At 42.6% G+C, this 15,709-nt stretch overlaps 1 protein-coding gene across 1 annotated transcript in view; it reads right to left on the bottom strand.

Moving 5' to 3' along the window:
- The window catches only part of LOC141084514 (putative N-acetylated-alpha-linked acidic dipeptidase), an 88,399-nt gene extending 73,142 nt beyond the window's left edge, over positions 1-15,257 (bottom strand). Inside the window, exons 1-2 of the mRNA XM_073569269.1 lie at positions 15,043-15,257; positions 6,692-6,800 (exon numbers count right to left, since the gene is read on the bottom strand). Coding sequence (XP_073425370.1) covers positions 6,692-6,800; positions 15,043-15,166 — 233 coding nt within the window. The 5' untranslated portion in view covers positions 15,167-15,257. The remainder of the gene's footprint in view (positions 1-6,691; positions 6,801-15,042) is intronic.
- Positions 15,258-15,709: the final 452 nt, after the last annotated feature.

Raw genomic sequence — 15,709 nt, 5'->3', positions numbered from 1 at the left:
TTTGGTGCTGAAGAGGTTAACGACTCTTTGCACGCTGTTTAGAGACATGTAGCTCCATCTCACGGCTGCTCCTCACCTGCTCATTTTCTCTCTCTACCCCGTCCATGTGCCCTGGGACTTAATTCCCATGGACGGAATAGTATGTCATCATCGATCAGCCGTGCTCACGGGGGGGGGGAGGGGAGAGCACGAGTGATCACGGTCAAGAGTCAGCTGATTATCACAGCTGACACCCGGCACTATGTGACAGGAGCGGTCGCAGACCGCTCCCGGCATTTTAGCCCCCGGCACACTGCAATCAAACATGATCGCAGTGTTCTGGTGGCATAGGGAAGCATCGGGCAGGGGGGGCTCCCTGCGTGCTTCCCTGAGACCCTCAGAACAACCCGATGTGATCGCATTGTTTCGAGGGTCTCCTCCCTGCAGGCCCCCTGGATTCAAGATGGCTGTGGGCTCCTTCCAGGTCCTGCAGTGAGGTGGCTTCTCAGTACCTGCTGAAAGCAGGGGATGAGAAGCCGCCTGAACTGCCTGTCAGATCACTGATCAGACACAGTGCTGTGCAAAGTGTCAAATCAGCAATCTGACACTATATAGTAATGTCCCACACTGGGACAATGTAAAAATAAATAAATAAATAAAAATATTTCCCCAATAAACACATTATTATGTAAATAAAAAAAAACAATAAAAGTACACATATTTAGTATCATCGCGTCCCTAACGACCCGCCCTATAAAACTGTCTTACTACTTAACCCCTTTAGTAAATCCCTTAAAAAAACAAAAAAAACAACGCTTTATCATCATGCCGCCGAACAAAAAGTGGAATAACATGGGATCAAAAAGACGGATATGAATATACATGGTACCATTGAAAACGTCATCTTGCCCCGCAAAAAATGAGCCGCCACACAGCGTCATCAGCGAAAAAGTTACATCTCACAGAATAATGCGATGCAAAAATAATTATTTTTTATATAAAATTGTTTTCATTGTATAAAAGTGCCAAAACATAAAAAAAATATATAAATGAGGTATTGCTGTAATCGTCTTAATCCAAAGATTAAAACTGATCAATTTTATAAAGAAATTCATGAAACGCTGGTTTTTGTTCATTCTGCCTCCCAAAAATCGTAATAACCAGTGATCAAAAAATGTCACGTGCCCAAAAATGGTACCAATAAAAACGTCAACTCGTCCTGTAAAAAATAAGACCTCACATGACTCGGTGGGTCAAAATATGGAAAATTATAGCTCTCAAAATTTGGTGATGCAAAAACTATTTTTTGCAATATAAATTGTCTTTTAGCCTATGACAGCTGCCAAACATAAAAACTGCCATAAATAGTAAATCAAACCCCCCTTTATCACCCCCTTAGTTAGGGAAAAATAATAACATTAAAAAATGTATTTATTTCCATTTTCCCATTAGGGTTAGGGTTGGGGCTAAAGTTAGGATTATGGTTAGGGGTGTATTAGTGTTAAGTTTGTGGTTAGGGTTATGGTTAGGGCTGGAGTTAGGGCTAGGGGTGTGTTGAGGTTAGGGTTGGAGTTAGAATTGGGGGGTTTCCACTGTTTGGGCACATCAGGTGCTCTCCAAATGCATCATGGCGTCTGATCTCAATTCCAGTGAATTCTGAGTTGAAAAAGTCAAACGGTGCTCCTTCCCTTCCAAGCTCTGCCATGCACCCAAACAGTAGTTTACCCTAACATATGGGGTATCAGCCTACTCAGGACAAATTTCGCAATAACTTTTGAGGTCCAATTTCTTCTGTTATCCTTGGGAAAATAAAAAATTGGGGGTGAAAATATTTTTATGGAAAAAAATATGATTTTTCATATTTTTATGGCTCTACGTTATAAACTTCTGTGAAGCCCTTGGGGGTTCAAAGTGCTCACCACACATCTAGATAAGTTCCTTGGGGGGTCTAGTTTCCAAAATGGTGTCACTTGTGGGGGGTTTCTACTGTTTAGGTACATGAGGGGCTCTCCAAACGCAACATGACACCCGCAGACCATTCCATCAAAGTCTGCATTCCAAAACGTAACTACTTCCCTTCCGAGCCCCGACATGTGCCCATACAGTAGTTTTCTCCCTCATATCAGGTATCAGCGTACTCAGGACAAATTGCACAATAACTTTTGGGGGTCAAATTTCTCTTTGGGAACATAAAAAAAAATTGGACCTGAAGTAATTTCTTAGCGAAAAAAGTTAAATGTTCATTTTTTTTTAAACATTCAAAAAATTCCTGTGAAGCACCTGAAGGGTTAATAAACTTATTGAATGTGGTTTTGAGCACCTTGAGGGGTGCAGTTTTTAGAATGTTGTCACTTTTGGGTATTTTCTATCATATAGACCCCTCAAAGTGGCTTCAAATGTGATGTGGTCCCTAAAAAAAAAATGGTGCTGTAAAAATGAGAAATCGCTGATCAACTTTTAACCCTTATAACTTCCAAACAAAATTTTTTTTTTCCCAAAATTGTGCTGATGTAAAGTAGACATGTGGGAAATGTTTTTTATGTGCCATATCTCTGTGATTTAAGGGCATTCAAATTCAAAGTTGGAAAATTGCAAAATTTTCCAAATTTTTGCAAAATTTCCATTTTTTCAGAAATAAATGCAAGTTATATCAAATACATTTTACCACTAACATGAAGTACAATAGGTCATGAGAAAACACTGTCAGAGTCACCAGGATCCATGGAAGCGTTCCAGAGTTATTACCTTATAAAAGGACACTGGTCAGAATTGTAAAACTGTCCCGTCATTAACGTGCAAACCACCCTTGGGGGTTAAGGGGTTAAAGAACCTGGTCAGACCTTCTTATCCCTGTCTGTGTGAAAGTTACTTCCTAGCTCGCTGGAGTTGGAGTTTGTAGTTGCTGCTGGAGACTATTGTTTGCTGTTTTTGGGTGTATGCTTTCTCCATTTTCCTACTTCCATTTGGTTTGTACCTTCCTATTCTTCCCTTTATTCCTCTCTACCCTTGGTGAGAGTTTTTGTATACAAGTTTCTTTTTTGCAATTGTCTTACGTGTTTATATACTAACTTATTTGCCCCCGGCCTCCTGGGGTAGGTGGATGGGACAGCTTAGGACATTAACAGGAGCATAGTAAGGTCAGAGACTAAGGCCTCTCTACCTTTAAGATTACCCCTGGGACAGGGATAGTTAAGGTCCCAGTTCCAGGGACAGTTTGAGGCCTCCCTTCCTTACCAAAGACCGTCACAGCGTGACAGTTAACTTTTAAAGTATAACTGTCGTTTAAGGAGAACTTGCAGTAGAATATCTGTGTCCGCCTCTAGCTCCTCTTCCCTTCATAGAACTTTATGAGCACAAACTGTCATCTCTCTCAGTAAAATGAAAATCTATTTTCACTGAAGACAGATTTTACCCATAAATTGAGAATATTGAGACCAAATGATCAGTCCAGGAGGAGAAAGAAAAGGAAGTTTCTTATTTTCATGCATTTTATTGACTTATAAAAAACAAAAACAAAATAAAAGCAACAAATACTATTTTATAGCTGCCCGGGAACCCAGGCACTTGGTTGCCTAATCCAAGAGTTAGGTCCTCAGTGGCTTTTTCCCGATCTGTTCTTTTAGAGTAACAGATTCCTCCCTATATACAAACGCATAGTGGAGCGAGACCTTTCAAGGGGAACAGGGCCAGAGCACGCAACCAGGGACCTACCACCTGGACTAGTTGCCCAGGAGTCTTAATCCCAGGCTGGCTTTTATACTGTATGTTCAGTGCTAAGCATAAATGAGTACACCCTCTTTGAAAGGTAAGATTTTACTCTCATGGAACAGAAGAAAAATTAAAAAAAATTGACTGAGTTTCATAGAACATTTTTTCAACCCATAACATTAAAGTTCAATGCAAAAATGAGTACACCCCACATCAAAATTTACTACATCCAGTATTTTGGATGACTTCCATGATTTTTAAGGATAGCACCAAGTATTCTAGACACAGAATGAACAAGTTGGCGACATATTACAACATTGATCTTTTCACATTCTTCATAATGTGCTCTTTTAGAGCCTGGATGCCGGATGAACAGTGATAACAACTTGTGTCTTCAGAACTCCCCATAGGTGTTCGGTTGGGTCAGATCAGGAGACACTTGGCCACTGAGTCACTGGCACCCTGTTCTTCAGGAATGCAACAGTAGCCTTAGTTGTGAGCTTTGGATCATTGTCATGCTGGAAAAGTGCACATCTACCAGCATGGGTTCTTGCAAATTGTAGGAGGCTTTTTGTGCATGGGCTTTAGGAGAAGCTTCATTCTTGGAGGATTCCCATATATGCTGTTCCTTTCCAGTGTGCACCAAATTGTGTCCCGGGAAACACTCACCCCTATTTCGCTTTCTACTTCTTTAACTAACTGCAGTGAACTTGCATGTCAATATTCTTCAACTTCCCTCATCAGAAAAGGCTCCGGTTTAGGTGTTAATTTCTGTGGTCACCTGGACGTCTCTGTGAGATGGTAGCAGCTTCATTTTTGTATCATTTTTTTCCTCCAGTATCTGAATGATAAGTAAAGTTTTGCTTATTTTCTTGTAGCCTTCACTTTTTGTGTAAAGAAATTATTTTCCTTCTCACGTCTTGTGACATTTCTCTTCCATGTAGTGCCATTGCTGACAACATCATATTGGAAGGGGGGTGAGGGATTGTGTGTTAAGTAACACCTTAGAGTCACCAGTCTGCTGGACATCTGTTTAATGAATCATTAGACTCACCACTTGTTGAATTCTTCCTAATTAGAATGCTGTAGTCAAAACTTTAGTTTTGCTCATAAGACTAAGTAAAGGGTCCAGAGTAAAGTACTGCAGTGCCCAGGAGCCGGGAAAGGTCAGAGAGGCCCAGCGCCTGCGTACTGCAGTACTTTACTCTGCCCTCAATAGGGCAGAGAAGTACGCCTGCGCAGAAGCGCGATCCCGGGAGCAATGAAGCAAGCAGAAGGGCGGCATCGCAAGAAGATGGGAGGCACCGGACCCAGACCTGCGACACCCATCAGACCGGACCGCATCGGACCGCACCCCTGGGTGAGTATAATAAAACTTATTTTTGTTATCTTTCAAGTCGGGGGCTTAGCTACTGTGGCGCCCCTGAGGCTTCAGTCACCACAGAGGTACTGCACCTTCTCCTAAGGTGTAGTGCCTCATCATCCAGGTAAGGTGGGAACTACTGACCACACTCCACACCTGCATTCCACACACAGGATAGTTCAGTGGGGCCACCTAACAGTTTCAGGCTGGGGGTTAGCAGAGCACTCCTCGTGAAACCCTGCTTCATAACACGAGATGTGCTGGGAGGCGGGTGGAGTGAGATGATATAATGGAGTGGGAAGAGTGAGAGTTAGTAGTTAGTTGGAGAGAGAAGATGGATGTCTGAGGGATGTGCTGCAGCAGGTCCCAGTGATCTGGGCTGCTGGCACGAGAAAGACAGAGAAAGAGACTGATAAGATTGATAACCTAACCTTCCATAAGAGAGAGATAGAACGGATCGGAACGAAGGAGAATAGAAGGACGGTGGGAAGCTGGTTGAAGAAAGATAGAGAACCCTTCCAGTCCAGAGCGCAAAGGCCGGGGCCCGGTCCCTGAGGTTGATCGGATCTTTATGTCCGGCAACAGACACCGGAGGAGAAGTGAGCAGCTAACGCCATGCTCCCATCATAGACTTGGGACACAACAGCACTTGAATAGAGAGCCGGGATGCAGAGAGGAGTCCCCGAAGCAGGCTACAGCTGTCTGTCATACAAGTAGAGACTAGGAACACCTAGAGAGAGGCATTCCAGGGTAACTAAGTACTGGAGTGCTTTGCACCTAAAGGCGCTTTGGAGGAGTCGTTCAGTGAAGGTACATATTGGCGGAGTGTGGAGGGGAGAATCCTATCCTGCCTGGAGGTTGGCTGGAGCCCTGACCTGGAGAACACAGTACGGAGGCGGGCGTGTGTGTGAACTGGAAACAGTGAGTAAAGCCTTGGAACCGCACACCCTGGTGTCCTCCAGTTATTCCGCACCGTTACACCTGAGTACCTGCAGCTACATCATCTACGCCTCCCCGCCATTACTTCATCTACACTGCCCTGGGACTACAGCTCCGCCTGTGGGGAGCTTTACCATCTAAGCTGCACACACCATCAGTCCCAGAGGATCTGCCCTCCGCGTCGGCCTAACATCACACTTGCCGAGCACCACAGGTGGCGTCACGAACTATCCATATAAACTATATTACAACATCACTGCCATTGATATTGGGCGCCCAGGGCCACGGACCGGGTCACTGCTGCTGTGACACTTCCCCCTGACACCGGCCCGGTACCAGGTACCCCGCTGCCCTGGGTGTGAGGGGCGATTCACTACAGTATTATGGAATGCTGTAGATTAGCCCTGAAAGGCGGTGGCCGCATCTTATAGCGGCCAAAACAGGTGACAGGTTCGCTTTAATGAATTTGTTAGGAAAATTTCTGGTTTGTGTGTGCAAAATAATGTTCAACAGCCAATATTTGTAGCATTATTTAGGAAGTATGATATTCCATAGAAAATGTTAATTCTGAAAGGAAACTAAAAGGTTTTCTGAAAGATCTGTTGGGGTGTACTGATTTATTCTGAACACTGCATATAGATAGAAACATCAGTAATTGATAAATGTGGCATGGGTCCTCCATATCTTCGTCATGACACTTACTAGAGATATTGTTTGATATTTTCAGCTTTCAGTTCATCCCAAAATGCTTTTCTCATACTTTGCGGCCCTTGAGAAGGACTGGAGTGTTCACCGGACTTTGCAAACCATCCTGGAAGGAAAGATGTATTATGTAAGGAAAGTAAAATATGGTATACATTTTATAAAATTGTATTATGTTCGTTGGGTGGATCCCAGTCCTAATTGACTTGGAAACCTTCTGCCTACTTTTGGTGGATCCTCAACTCTTGAAGAACAATTACCAATATAGTCTCCTACTCTGGAGGTCCTGTCCTGTCTTACACAGACACCTTATTGATGTTTCTCCTGTGAAAAGTTGCTGCTTTCTTCCAGAGGACTAGGTGTCTTGTGCCATGTAGTCCTCCTGCTATGTGTAACTCCATCCTCACCACAAATTGGCAGCTTTCTGCCTATGGCCTATGCACAGTGAACACAGAAAGCTGCCAATCAGTGGTGTGGGCGGGGTTATAGAGAGAACAGATTCAGAGAACTTTTAGAACTGCAGCTGAGAAAACAGGGATTTTATTAATTCAAGTAAATTATACATCGCTGGAATCAGGATCTCTGCCCCTACGTCATGCTGCTCTCAGATAATATAGCAAAAACCCAGTGTCAGGATGATGCAAGCAGGTGGCAACAGGCTCATGATGAGGACATAAACTTAATGTTTGACCACTCTATAGTGGCACAGATATTGGTGGTTAAACCTCTAGGAGACAGCGAGGGACGGTTGCAGAGCAAAAGGAACAATTTACTTCAACACAGATGGTAGGACGTTTTTACCAATAGCAAACATAGCCCGCTACAGTAAGTGTTCTTGGAATCCATCATGACACACCTTGCACTCTCACGGGAGGCAAGTTCCAAGACACACTCGGATCGTCAACTTAGCTCAAGGCACATCTTTGCACACAGACCACTATCTCCGTTAGGACATCTCATGTGTCACGGGTTTACTGCGACAGAGAGGAGCCAGAAGACCGCAGCATCTGATTTCTCCTACTCCTGCATTGATTAGAAGCACTTCACCTCCATATTAAACGGTGTAAATTTCTTTTAGCAGTGCAGGGGTTAATCTGCTCAGTTAAGAACTCCTGATAGCTTTCCTGTGTTAAGGTTCTCAGCTGTGCACTGAAACTCCCATCTCTTATATAATCTGGGTCCTGGCTAGCACTCATTGTCAGAGCTAGCTTATGCTGCATGGCTGGAGGTTGTTGGTGGTTATTGGAGAAGGCGTTTAGAGGATTTTTCTGTGACTGTTGCTAGGTTTCGAGTGTGTGATAATTCCCTTTCTTTTCATACTTTCGTTTAACCTCATTCTCCACTCCCTGGTGCATTCCTCTTATATGTTTGAGTATATTTGTAGGGTTTGGTATTTTTCGTTACCCCTGTTCGTATTACCTTGTTAGCCTGGTTGGTGTATTATAGTGTTATGATTGAGTCACCGTAGGAGGCAAAAACAGAAATGCTAGCTAAGTCCAGAAAACCAGAGAGGTTGGCAGCTATCGGATTGCAGACCCCTGAACCTATCAACACAACTAGCAGTAGCCGTGGGGGGTTCCTACGATGCCCTAGACCCCTCGATCACAGCCGGAGAATTAAATAGCCTAAAGACAGAAAAGGAAATCTAAACTGCCCCAGAGCAGACCCCAAAGCAAAAGGCAGCCCCCCACATATAATGACGGTGAGGCAAGAAGAAAGAACACAACACAGACAGAAAGATAGACTGAGCAAAGACGGGGCCCAAGCTAACTAGATAGGAAAGGACAGGAAGGCTGCTGTCTGCAATCCGTGAAAAACCCTATGAAAATAAGAGCCAACAGACTGACAGTGAAAAAGGCCCTGAAGACGCTAGGCTTCAAAAAGACTATGTCAGTACTCAGGAATATTCTGAAGACAGAGCAACAGGCAAAAGAAGAATCAGCTCACCCCAGCAGGGAATGGCAGAATCCAGAAAAGAAAGGCAAACAAAAACAAAACACAAATTCTAAAAGGCAAAACAGAAAACTTAGCTTTAGAGGAGCAGGAATCAGACTGGTTTCCTAGAAGTCCACAGAGAAATCACCCGCAGGGCAGAAGGGCGTCGGCAGCCTTATATCCAGTCCTTGACTCCACTCAGTCAGTCATCATCATTAGGCTCAGGTGCCTGATAATCAGGCTCATTACCTTCCTTTACCAGAATAGGGAGTTCACCAGACCTCAGTGACGAAGGGGAAAATGAACTCACAACATTATAGTACACTACTACTCTCCTCTTCCCTGGGTGGGGGAATGGTACAGACTGAGGGCAGATTCCGGAACTAAGGTAAGGTACGTGACCCTGGCGTCTTCACCATCAGAAGTAATCCGAAAAAAAGAATGCTTCCAAAAACAATAAAAAAACAACAGAAAAGAATATACGGGCAAAATCCACATTGCTAAAATGTGCAGCTATTGACTTGTTTTGAATTGTGTGGTAAAAAAAAAAGTGTCCAGTAAATGTACCATAAAAGACAAAGCAATGCTTTTTTTTGCCATTTATAGGTTTCAATGATCCATGGGGAATATTCACTTTGAGCATGTAGAAAATAAAGAACTTTCCATATGATGAAATTAAAGGCTGATCCGTGGGAACCTCACCGATCCAGAAAATGAATGGTCAGGAACATTATTTAAAGGGTAATAGCCCCTTCAGCATTTCCAGTAAGCATCATAGTCCCAACTTGTCTCTCTTGTAAGAACTTTAACACAGCCCATTCACTTAGAAAAGGTCATATTATCAGGGGTATTGCTTTGTAAACCACTTGGGGAACATTTTTGGGGGGTTTGTATGCTAGAACCTTCATCAATCAGAAGCTGATTTCATGATATAGAAATGAGCCATCACCATCATCTAAAAATTTGGTAAATTGGCACTAATTACATTAGGAATGATCCAAGATCTTACCTATGGACATTGCCAAATTCTTGTAGGCCTGACTTAACGAAAGTGCATAACATTAGTGGCCACTGGACCTATTATTGCTAGACATATTCGATCCAATACCCTAACATTGGATGTAATTTGCCTGGCCAAATCCGGGTTGCTTGTTAGCTCCATATGCTACTTGAAACACCTATAACATTCATCGCTTATTTTTTGAGTAATAGGAGAACTGTGTTGATGTCGGTACCACAGCACTTTTTCATGGATTTTGTCCACCAAAAAGCACAAAGAAAATATACTGTATGTTGGAAATACTGTATTTCATGCGTATTTACTGCAGAAATAGTGGCATAAATCTGAGGCAGAACCTCAGGGGCGTGTCCATATGCGGATTATCACCAGTTAATTGGCTAATCCATGAGATGCTCACTTTTGCAGTGTTCAAGTGCATTCTACCCGGAAATTGCTTTATTAATTAATTAAATGGATTTGGACACTGCATTAAAAAAGAAAACATGGTCGCATGGTTTACCCAATGAAAATGCATTTTTTAGGCATTTTCCAATTTTTCATGCGGAATATGCTTGGACTGAAGTGAATTTTTGGTGGATTCTACCCGAAAACCACAACAGGACGCGACACATGAAATTACCACACTAAATTGGTGATATTGAGCTTGAGTATCTAAGGAAGTGAGAAAATAAATGTTGGAAAATTCTGACCTGTGTTTGCTCCAAAATCTACTGCAGAACCATCAGATTTCTGGTGCAAATTCCAGAGCAAATACAAGATGGAATTTTCCAACGTGTTTTATTTTGTGTGGTCAAACCCCGATATTGCTAATACAGAGAGCAGATTCATGCGTCAAAGGAGTATCTGGTCTAAAACTATGAAAACACCAACTTGAATAATCAGCAGTGAAAATCAGCACATTTACTCTAGGCCCTATAATCACCGCTCGTCAGATTTAACTGTCGAAATCTGCAAACAACATAATTCACTTTAATTTGAAAACTGCTGGATTTTTTAAAACTGCAGCGTGTCAATCCTTTCTTAGCTTTTGGAGCGTTTTTTTCACCCATAGAGACAATAAGTAAGTGCAATGACACAGCTAAAATGCTGCTATCAGGTTCTGCAGCGTTTTTGGGGAGAAAATTGCAGGTAAAGCAGGATGTGAAAACCATTTATTTTTGTGATTTTCCCCCAAGTTTAAACCATGTCTCTAAACCAATGTCTTAGTATTCTCATAGGAGCATGGATGTTAGTATTAGTATAGTTTAATTAAATTAGTCATATGTGTCAAAGTAAACAATGCCTTACCAACTCAATGCCCTACCAATGTACTAAAGTAAAGAATGCCCTACCAACTCAGTGATGTACTAAAGTAAAAATGTCCTACCAACTCAGTGCCCTACCAATGTACTAAAGTAAAGAATGCCCTACCAACTCAGTGATGTACTAAAGTAAAAATGTCCTACCAACTCAGTGCCCTACCAATGTACTAAAGTAAAGAATGCCCTACCAACTCAGTGCCCTACCAATGTATTAAAGTAAAGAATGTCCTACCAACTCAGTGCCCTACCAATGTACTAAAGTAAAGAATGTCCTACCAACTCAGTGCCCTACCAATGTATTAAAGTGAAGAATGCCCTACCAACTCAGTGCCCTACCAATGTACTAAAGTAAAGGATGCCCTACCAACTCAGTGCCCTGCCAATGTACTAAAGTAAAGGATGCCCTACCAACTCAGTGCCCTACCAATGTACTAAAGTAAAGAATGCCCTACCAACTCAGTGCCCTACCAATGTACTAAAGTAAAGGATGCCCTACCAACTCAGTGCCCTACCAATGTATTAAAGTAAAGAATGCCCTACCAACTCAGTGCCCTACCAATGTACTAAAGTAAAGAATGTCCTACCAACTCAGTGCCCTACCAATGTATTAAAGTAAAGAATGCCCTACCAACTCTGTGCCCTACCAATGTACTAAAGTAAAGAATGTCCTACCAACTCAGTGCCCTACCAATGTACTAAAGTAAAGAATGCCCTACCAACTCAGTGCCCTACCAATGTACTAAAATAAAAATGTCCTACCAACTCAGTGCCCTACCAATGTACTAAAGTAAAGAATGCCCTACCAACTCAGTGCCCTACCAATGTATTAAAGTAAAGAATGCCCTACCAACTCAGTGCCCTACCAATGTACTAAAGTAAAGGATGCCCTACCAACTCAGTGCCCTGCCAATGTACTAAAGTAAAGGATGCCCTACCAACTCAGTGCCCTACCAATGTACTAAAGTAAAGGATACCCTACCAACTCAGTGCCCTACCAATGTACTAAAGTAAAGAATGCCCTACCAACTCAGTGCCCTACCAATGTATTAAAGTAAAGAATGCCTTACCAACTTTGTGCCCTACCAATGTACTAAAGTAAAGAATGCCCTACCAACTCAGTGCCCTACCAATGTTCTAAAGTAAAGGATGCCCTACCAACTCAGTGCCCTACCAATGTACTAAAGTAAAGGATGCCCTACCAACTCTGTGCTTTACCAATGTACTAAAGTAAAGAATGTCCTACCAACTCAGTGCCCTACCTATGTACTAAAGTAAAGGATGCCCTACCAACTCTGTGCCCTACCAATGTACTAAAGTAAAGGATGCCCTACCAACTCAGTGCCCTACCTATGTACTAAAGTAAAGGATGCCCTACCAACTCAGTGCCCTACCAATATACTAAAGTAATGAATGTCCTACCAACTCTGTGCCCTACCAATGTATTAAAGTAAAGAATGCCCTACCAACTCAGTACCCTACCAATGTACTAAAGTAAAGAATGTCCTACCAACTCTGTGCCCTACCAATGTACTAAAGTAAAGGATGCCCTACCAACTCAGTGCCCTACCAATGTACTAAAGTAAAGAATGTCCTAAAAACAAAGTGCCCTACCAATGCACTAAAGTAAAGAATGTCCTACCAACTCTGTGCCCTACCAATGTACTAAAGTAAAGGATGCCCTACCAACTCAGTGCCCTACCAATGTACTAAAGTAAAGAATGTCCTGCCAACTCAGTGCCCTACCAATGTACTAAAGTAAAGAATGTCCTGCCAACTCAGTGCCGTACCAATGTACTAAAGTAAAGAATGTCCTACCAACTCAGTGCCCTACCAATGTACTAAAGTAAAGAATGTCCCACCAACTCTGTGCCCTACCAATGTGCTAAAGTAAAGGATGCCCTACCAACTCAGTGCCCTACCAATGTACTAAAGTAAAGAATGTCCTACCAACTCTGTGCCCTACCAATGTACTAAAGTAAAGAATGTCCTACCAACTCAGTGCCCTACCAATGTACTAAAGTAAAGAATGTCGTACCAACTCAGTACCCTACCAATGTACTAAAGTAAAGGATGCCCAACTCAGTGCCCTACCAATATACTAAAGTAATGAATGTCCTACCAACTCTGTGCCCTACCAATGTACTAAAGTAAAGAATGCCCTACCAACTCTGTGCCCTACCAATGTACTAAAGTAAAGAATGCCCTACCAACTCTGTGCCCTACCAATATACTAAAGTAATGAATGTCCTACCAACTCTGTGCCCTACCAATGTACTAAAGTAAAGAATGTCTTACCAGCTCAGTGCCCTACCAATGTACTAAAGTAAAGGATGCCCTACCAACTCAGTGCCCTACCAATGTACTAAAGTAAAGAATGTCCTACCAACTCTGTGCCCTACCAATGTACTAAAGTAAAGAATGTCCTACCAACTCAGTGCCCTACCAATGTACTAAAGTAAAGAATGTCCTACCAACTCAGTGCCCTACCAATGTACTAAAGTAAAGAATGTCGTACCAACTCAGTACCCTACCAATGTACTAAAGTAAAGGATGCCCAACTCAGTGCCCTACCAATATACTAAAGTAATGAATGTCCTACCAACTCTGTGCCCTACCAATGTACTAAAGTAAAGAATGTCTTACCAACTCAGTGCCCTACCAATGTACTAAAGTAAAGAATGTCCTACCAACTCAGTGCCCTACCAATGTGCTAAAGTAAAGGATGCCCTACCAACTCAGTGCCCTGCCAATGTACTAAAGTAAAGAATGTCCTACCAACTCTGTGCCCTACCAATGTACTAAAGTAAAGAATGTCCTACCAACTCAGTACCCTACCAATGTACTAAAGTAAAGAATGTCCTACCAACTCAGTGCCCTACCAATGTACTAAAGTAAAGAATGTCCTACCAACTCTGTGCCCTACCAATGTGTCAAAATAAACAATTCCCAAACAATTCAACTTCCCCACAGCTTTTACATTTGCAATTATGAATCTTTTCATACACTCATACAACCTTAGTTCAGGGCTGCTCTTCATACATAAATCCAACTGTTTTGTACAGATTAGAACATACACTATTTTTCATACATTAAAAAGTTTTTCCACTAAATAATTTGATTAAATAGCCCTTTTTTCCACTAATGTTTTATGGTCTCCCATGCGTGATGCATATGTGGACTAATGCCTTGTATGGTTAATGCTTGTATGCTGGAAGGAAAGCTGAACTTTGGGATCCTAAAGAAACGCAGCAAATAAGGAAGCACAACCTGAACTTTGTCTGAAGCTTTTTTACTGCCAAGAGATCAGGTTTTGGCTAAAAAAAAACAGCTTTTACCTACCCAGTTAATGAAAACTCAGAGGATTCTTCACCATGTATTCTCCACCATGTATTTGCTTGCAGAAAGTCTGCTGTGTTTCATAATACCAGCAAAGTGCACGAGATTATTAGAAATCTCATGCCTGTGCTGCAAAAAATATCTGCAGTGTAAAAATTGACAGAAGCTGCGGGTTTGAGATCTGCAGATGTAGATGGTTAAATGTGAATGAGGTCTAAAGTGAGTGAGGGCATATAACCACAGAGAGTCATAGCTCAGCAGGGGAGCCAAGTTTCCTTTTATTTCCCAGAAACAGCGCCACTCTTCTCCATAGGCCATGCCTGGTGTTGCACCTTAAGATTATTAATTAGGCTGTGAATGGGGGTGGCTGTCAGACAGCCTTCCTCGACTCTCCGTTGTTTTACTGACCATCCAGAGATCAGACCAGCATTGTGGATTTCTGAAGGTCACTGGTCTGAGGGTTTGTGCCCATGGGATTTCTATTTTATGTCCGGATTTCCAGACAAAAAAATCTGTTGCATCTTTAAAACGCAACATCCGTGCACGTGCATTTCTGCAACCGCAAAAATTCTATAGCGGTTTACACCTTCAGGTTTTCCGCATCAGGAAGGTGCAGGACACCATAAGAGGACTTTTGGCAAGCGGAGCTCTCCAATATGTGATGGCTCGGCTCTCCTACGTGACAGTTCACACAGAAAGCCTTATTATTCTACCCCAGTTTTACAAGATTCGGTTGTTAGTGCCAAGTTCTACTTTACCTATAATGAATCCTAAGAGGAGAAATCCCACAGCACCCAAGGCCAAGGTGAAGATGGCACGGGCGTTGACGCCTTTGATCCTGGTGCCCACCTCGTAGTCTTCAGTGCCCAGCAATCTTAGCATTTTCTCTGGTGGCGTGGATGTTGTTGGCACATAGAGGCCTGGCGCAGGGAGGAATACTAAACTCCTGCCAGAACTTGGGAAGTTAACAGCTTGCAGATGAACGTCAGCTAATTAATGCCGAGCCCTCCCTTTCTCCAATGCAAGCCTGGCTGTCTACCAGGTCAAAGTTCTCCGCTCATTCCCATACACACAGAAGATTATAGACATAGTCAGCCCTATATGATCCAACTTAATAACAGGGTTCACAAACTTCTAGCAACTCGTTTTCCTGTCCTGACAGCTTGTTACAAAGTATCAGTGCAGCTAAAAGGAGCTTTTCAGGCAAATAACATGAAATCGCAGACATTGTATCCACTGGTCAGGGGCGAGCGGGACAAGATCTGGGGGTTTCAGCTTCCGGATGCAAACATTAGAATTTTTTTTTCCACTTTATTCACAGAAATGAGAAGAAATTGAAACATAAAGAGGGGGCGGGTGGAAATGATTTGGGGCCTTTTTTTATTACTTAAAGGGAAGCTGTCAGCAAGGTTTTACATATGGAAT

Source organism: Dendrobates tinctorius, unplaced genomic scaffold, assembly GCF_039654945.1.
Source record: "Dendrobates tinctorius isolate UK_male_01 unplaced genomic scaffold, ASM3965494v1 ptg000023l, whole genome shotgun sequence".
Lineage (NCBI taxonomy): Eukaryota > Metazoa > Chordata > Amphibia > Anura > Dendrobatidae > Dendrobates > Dendrobates tinctorius.
Note: the sequence above shows the minus strand (reverse complement) of the source record. Positions and strands in the feature narration are given on the sequence as shown.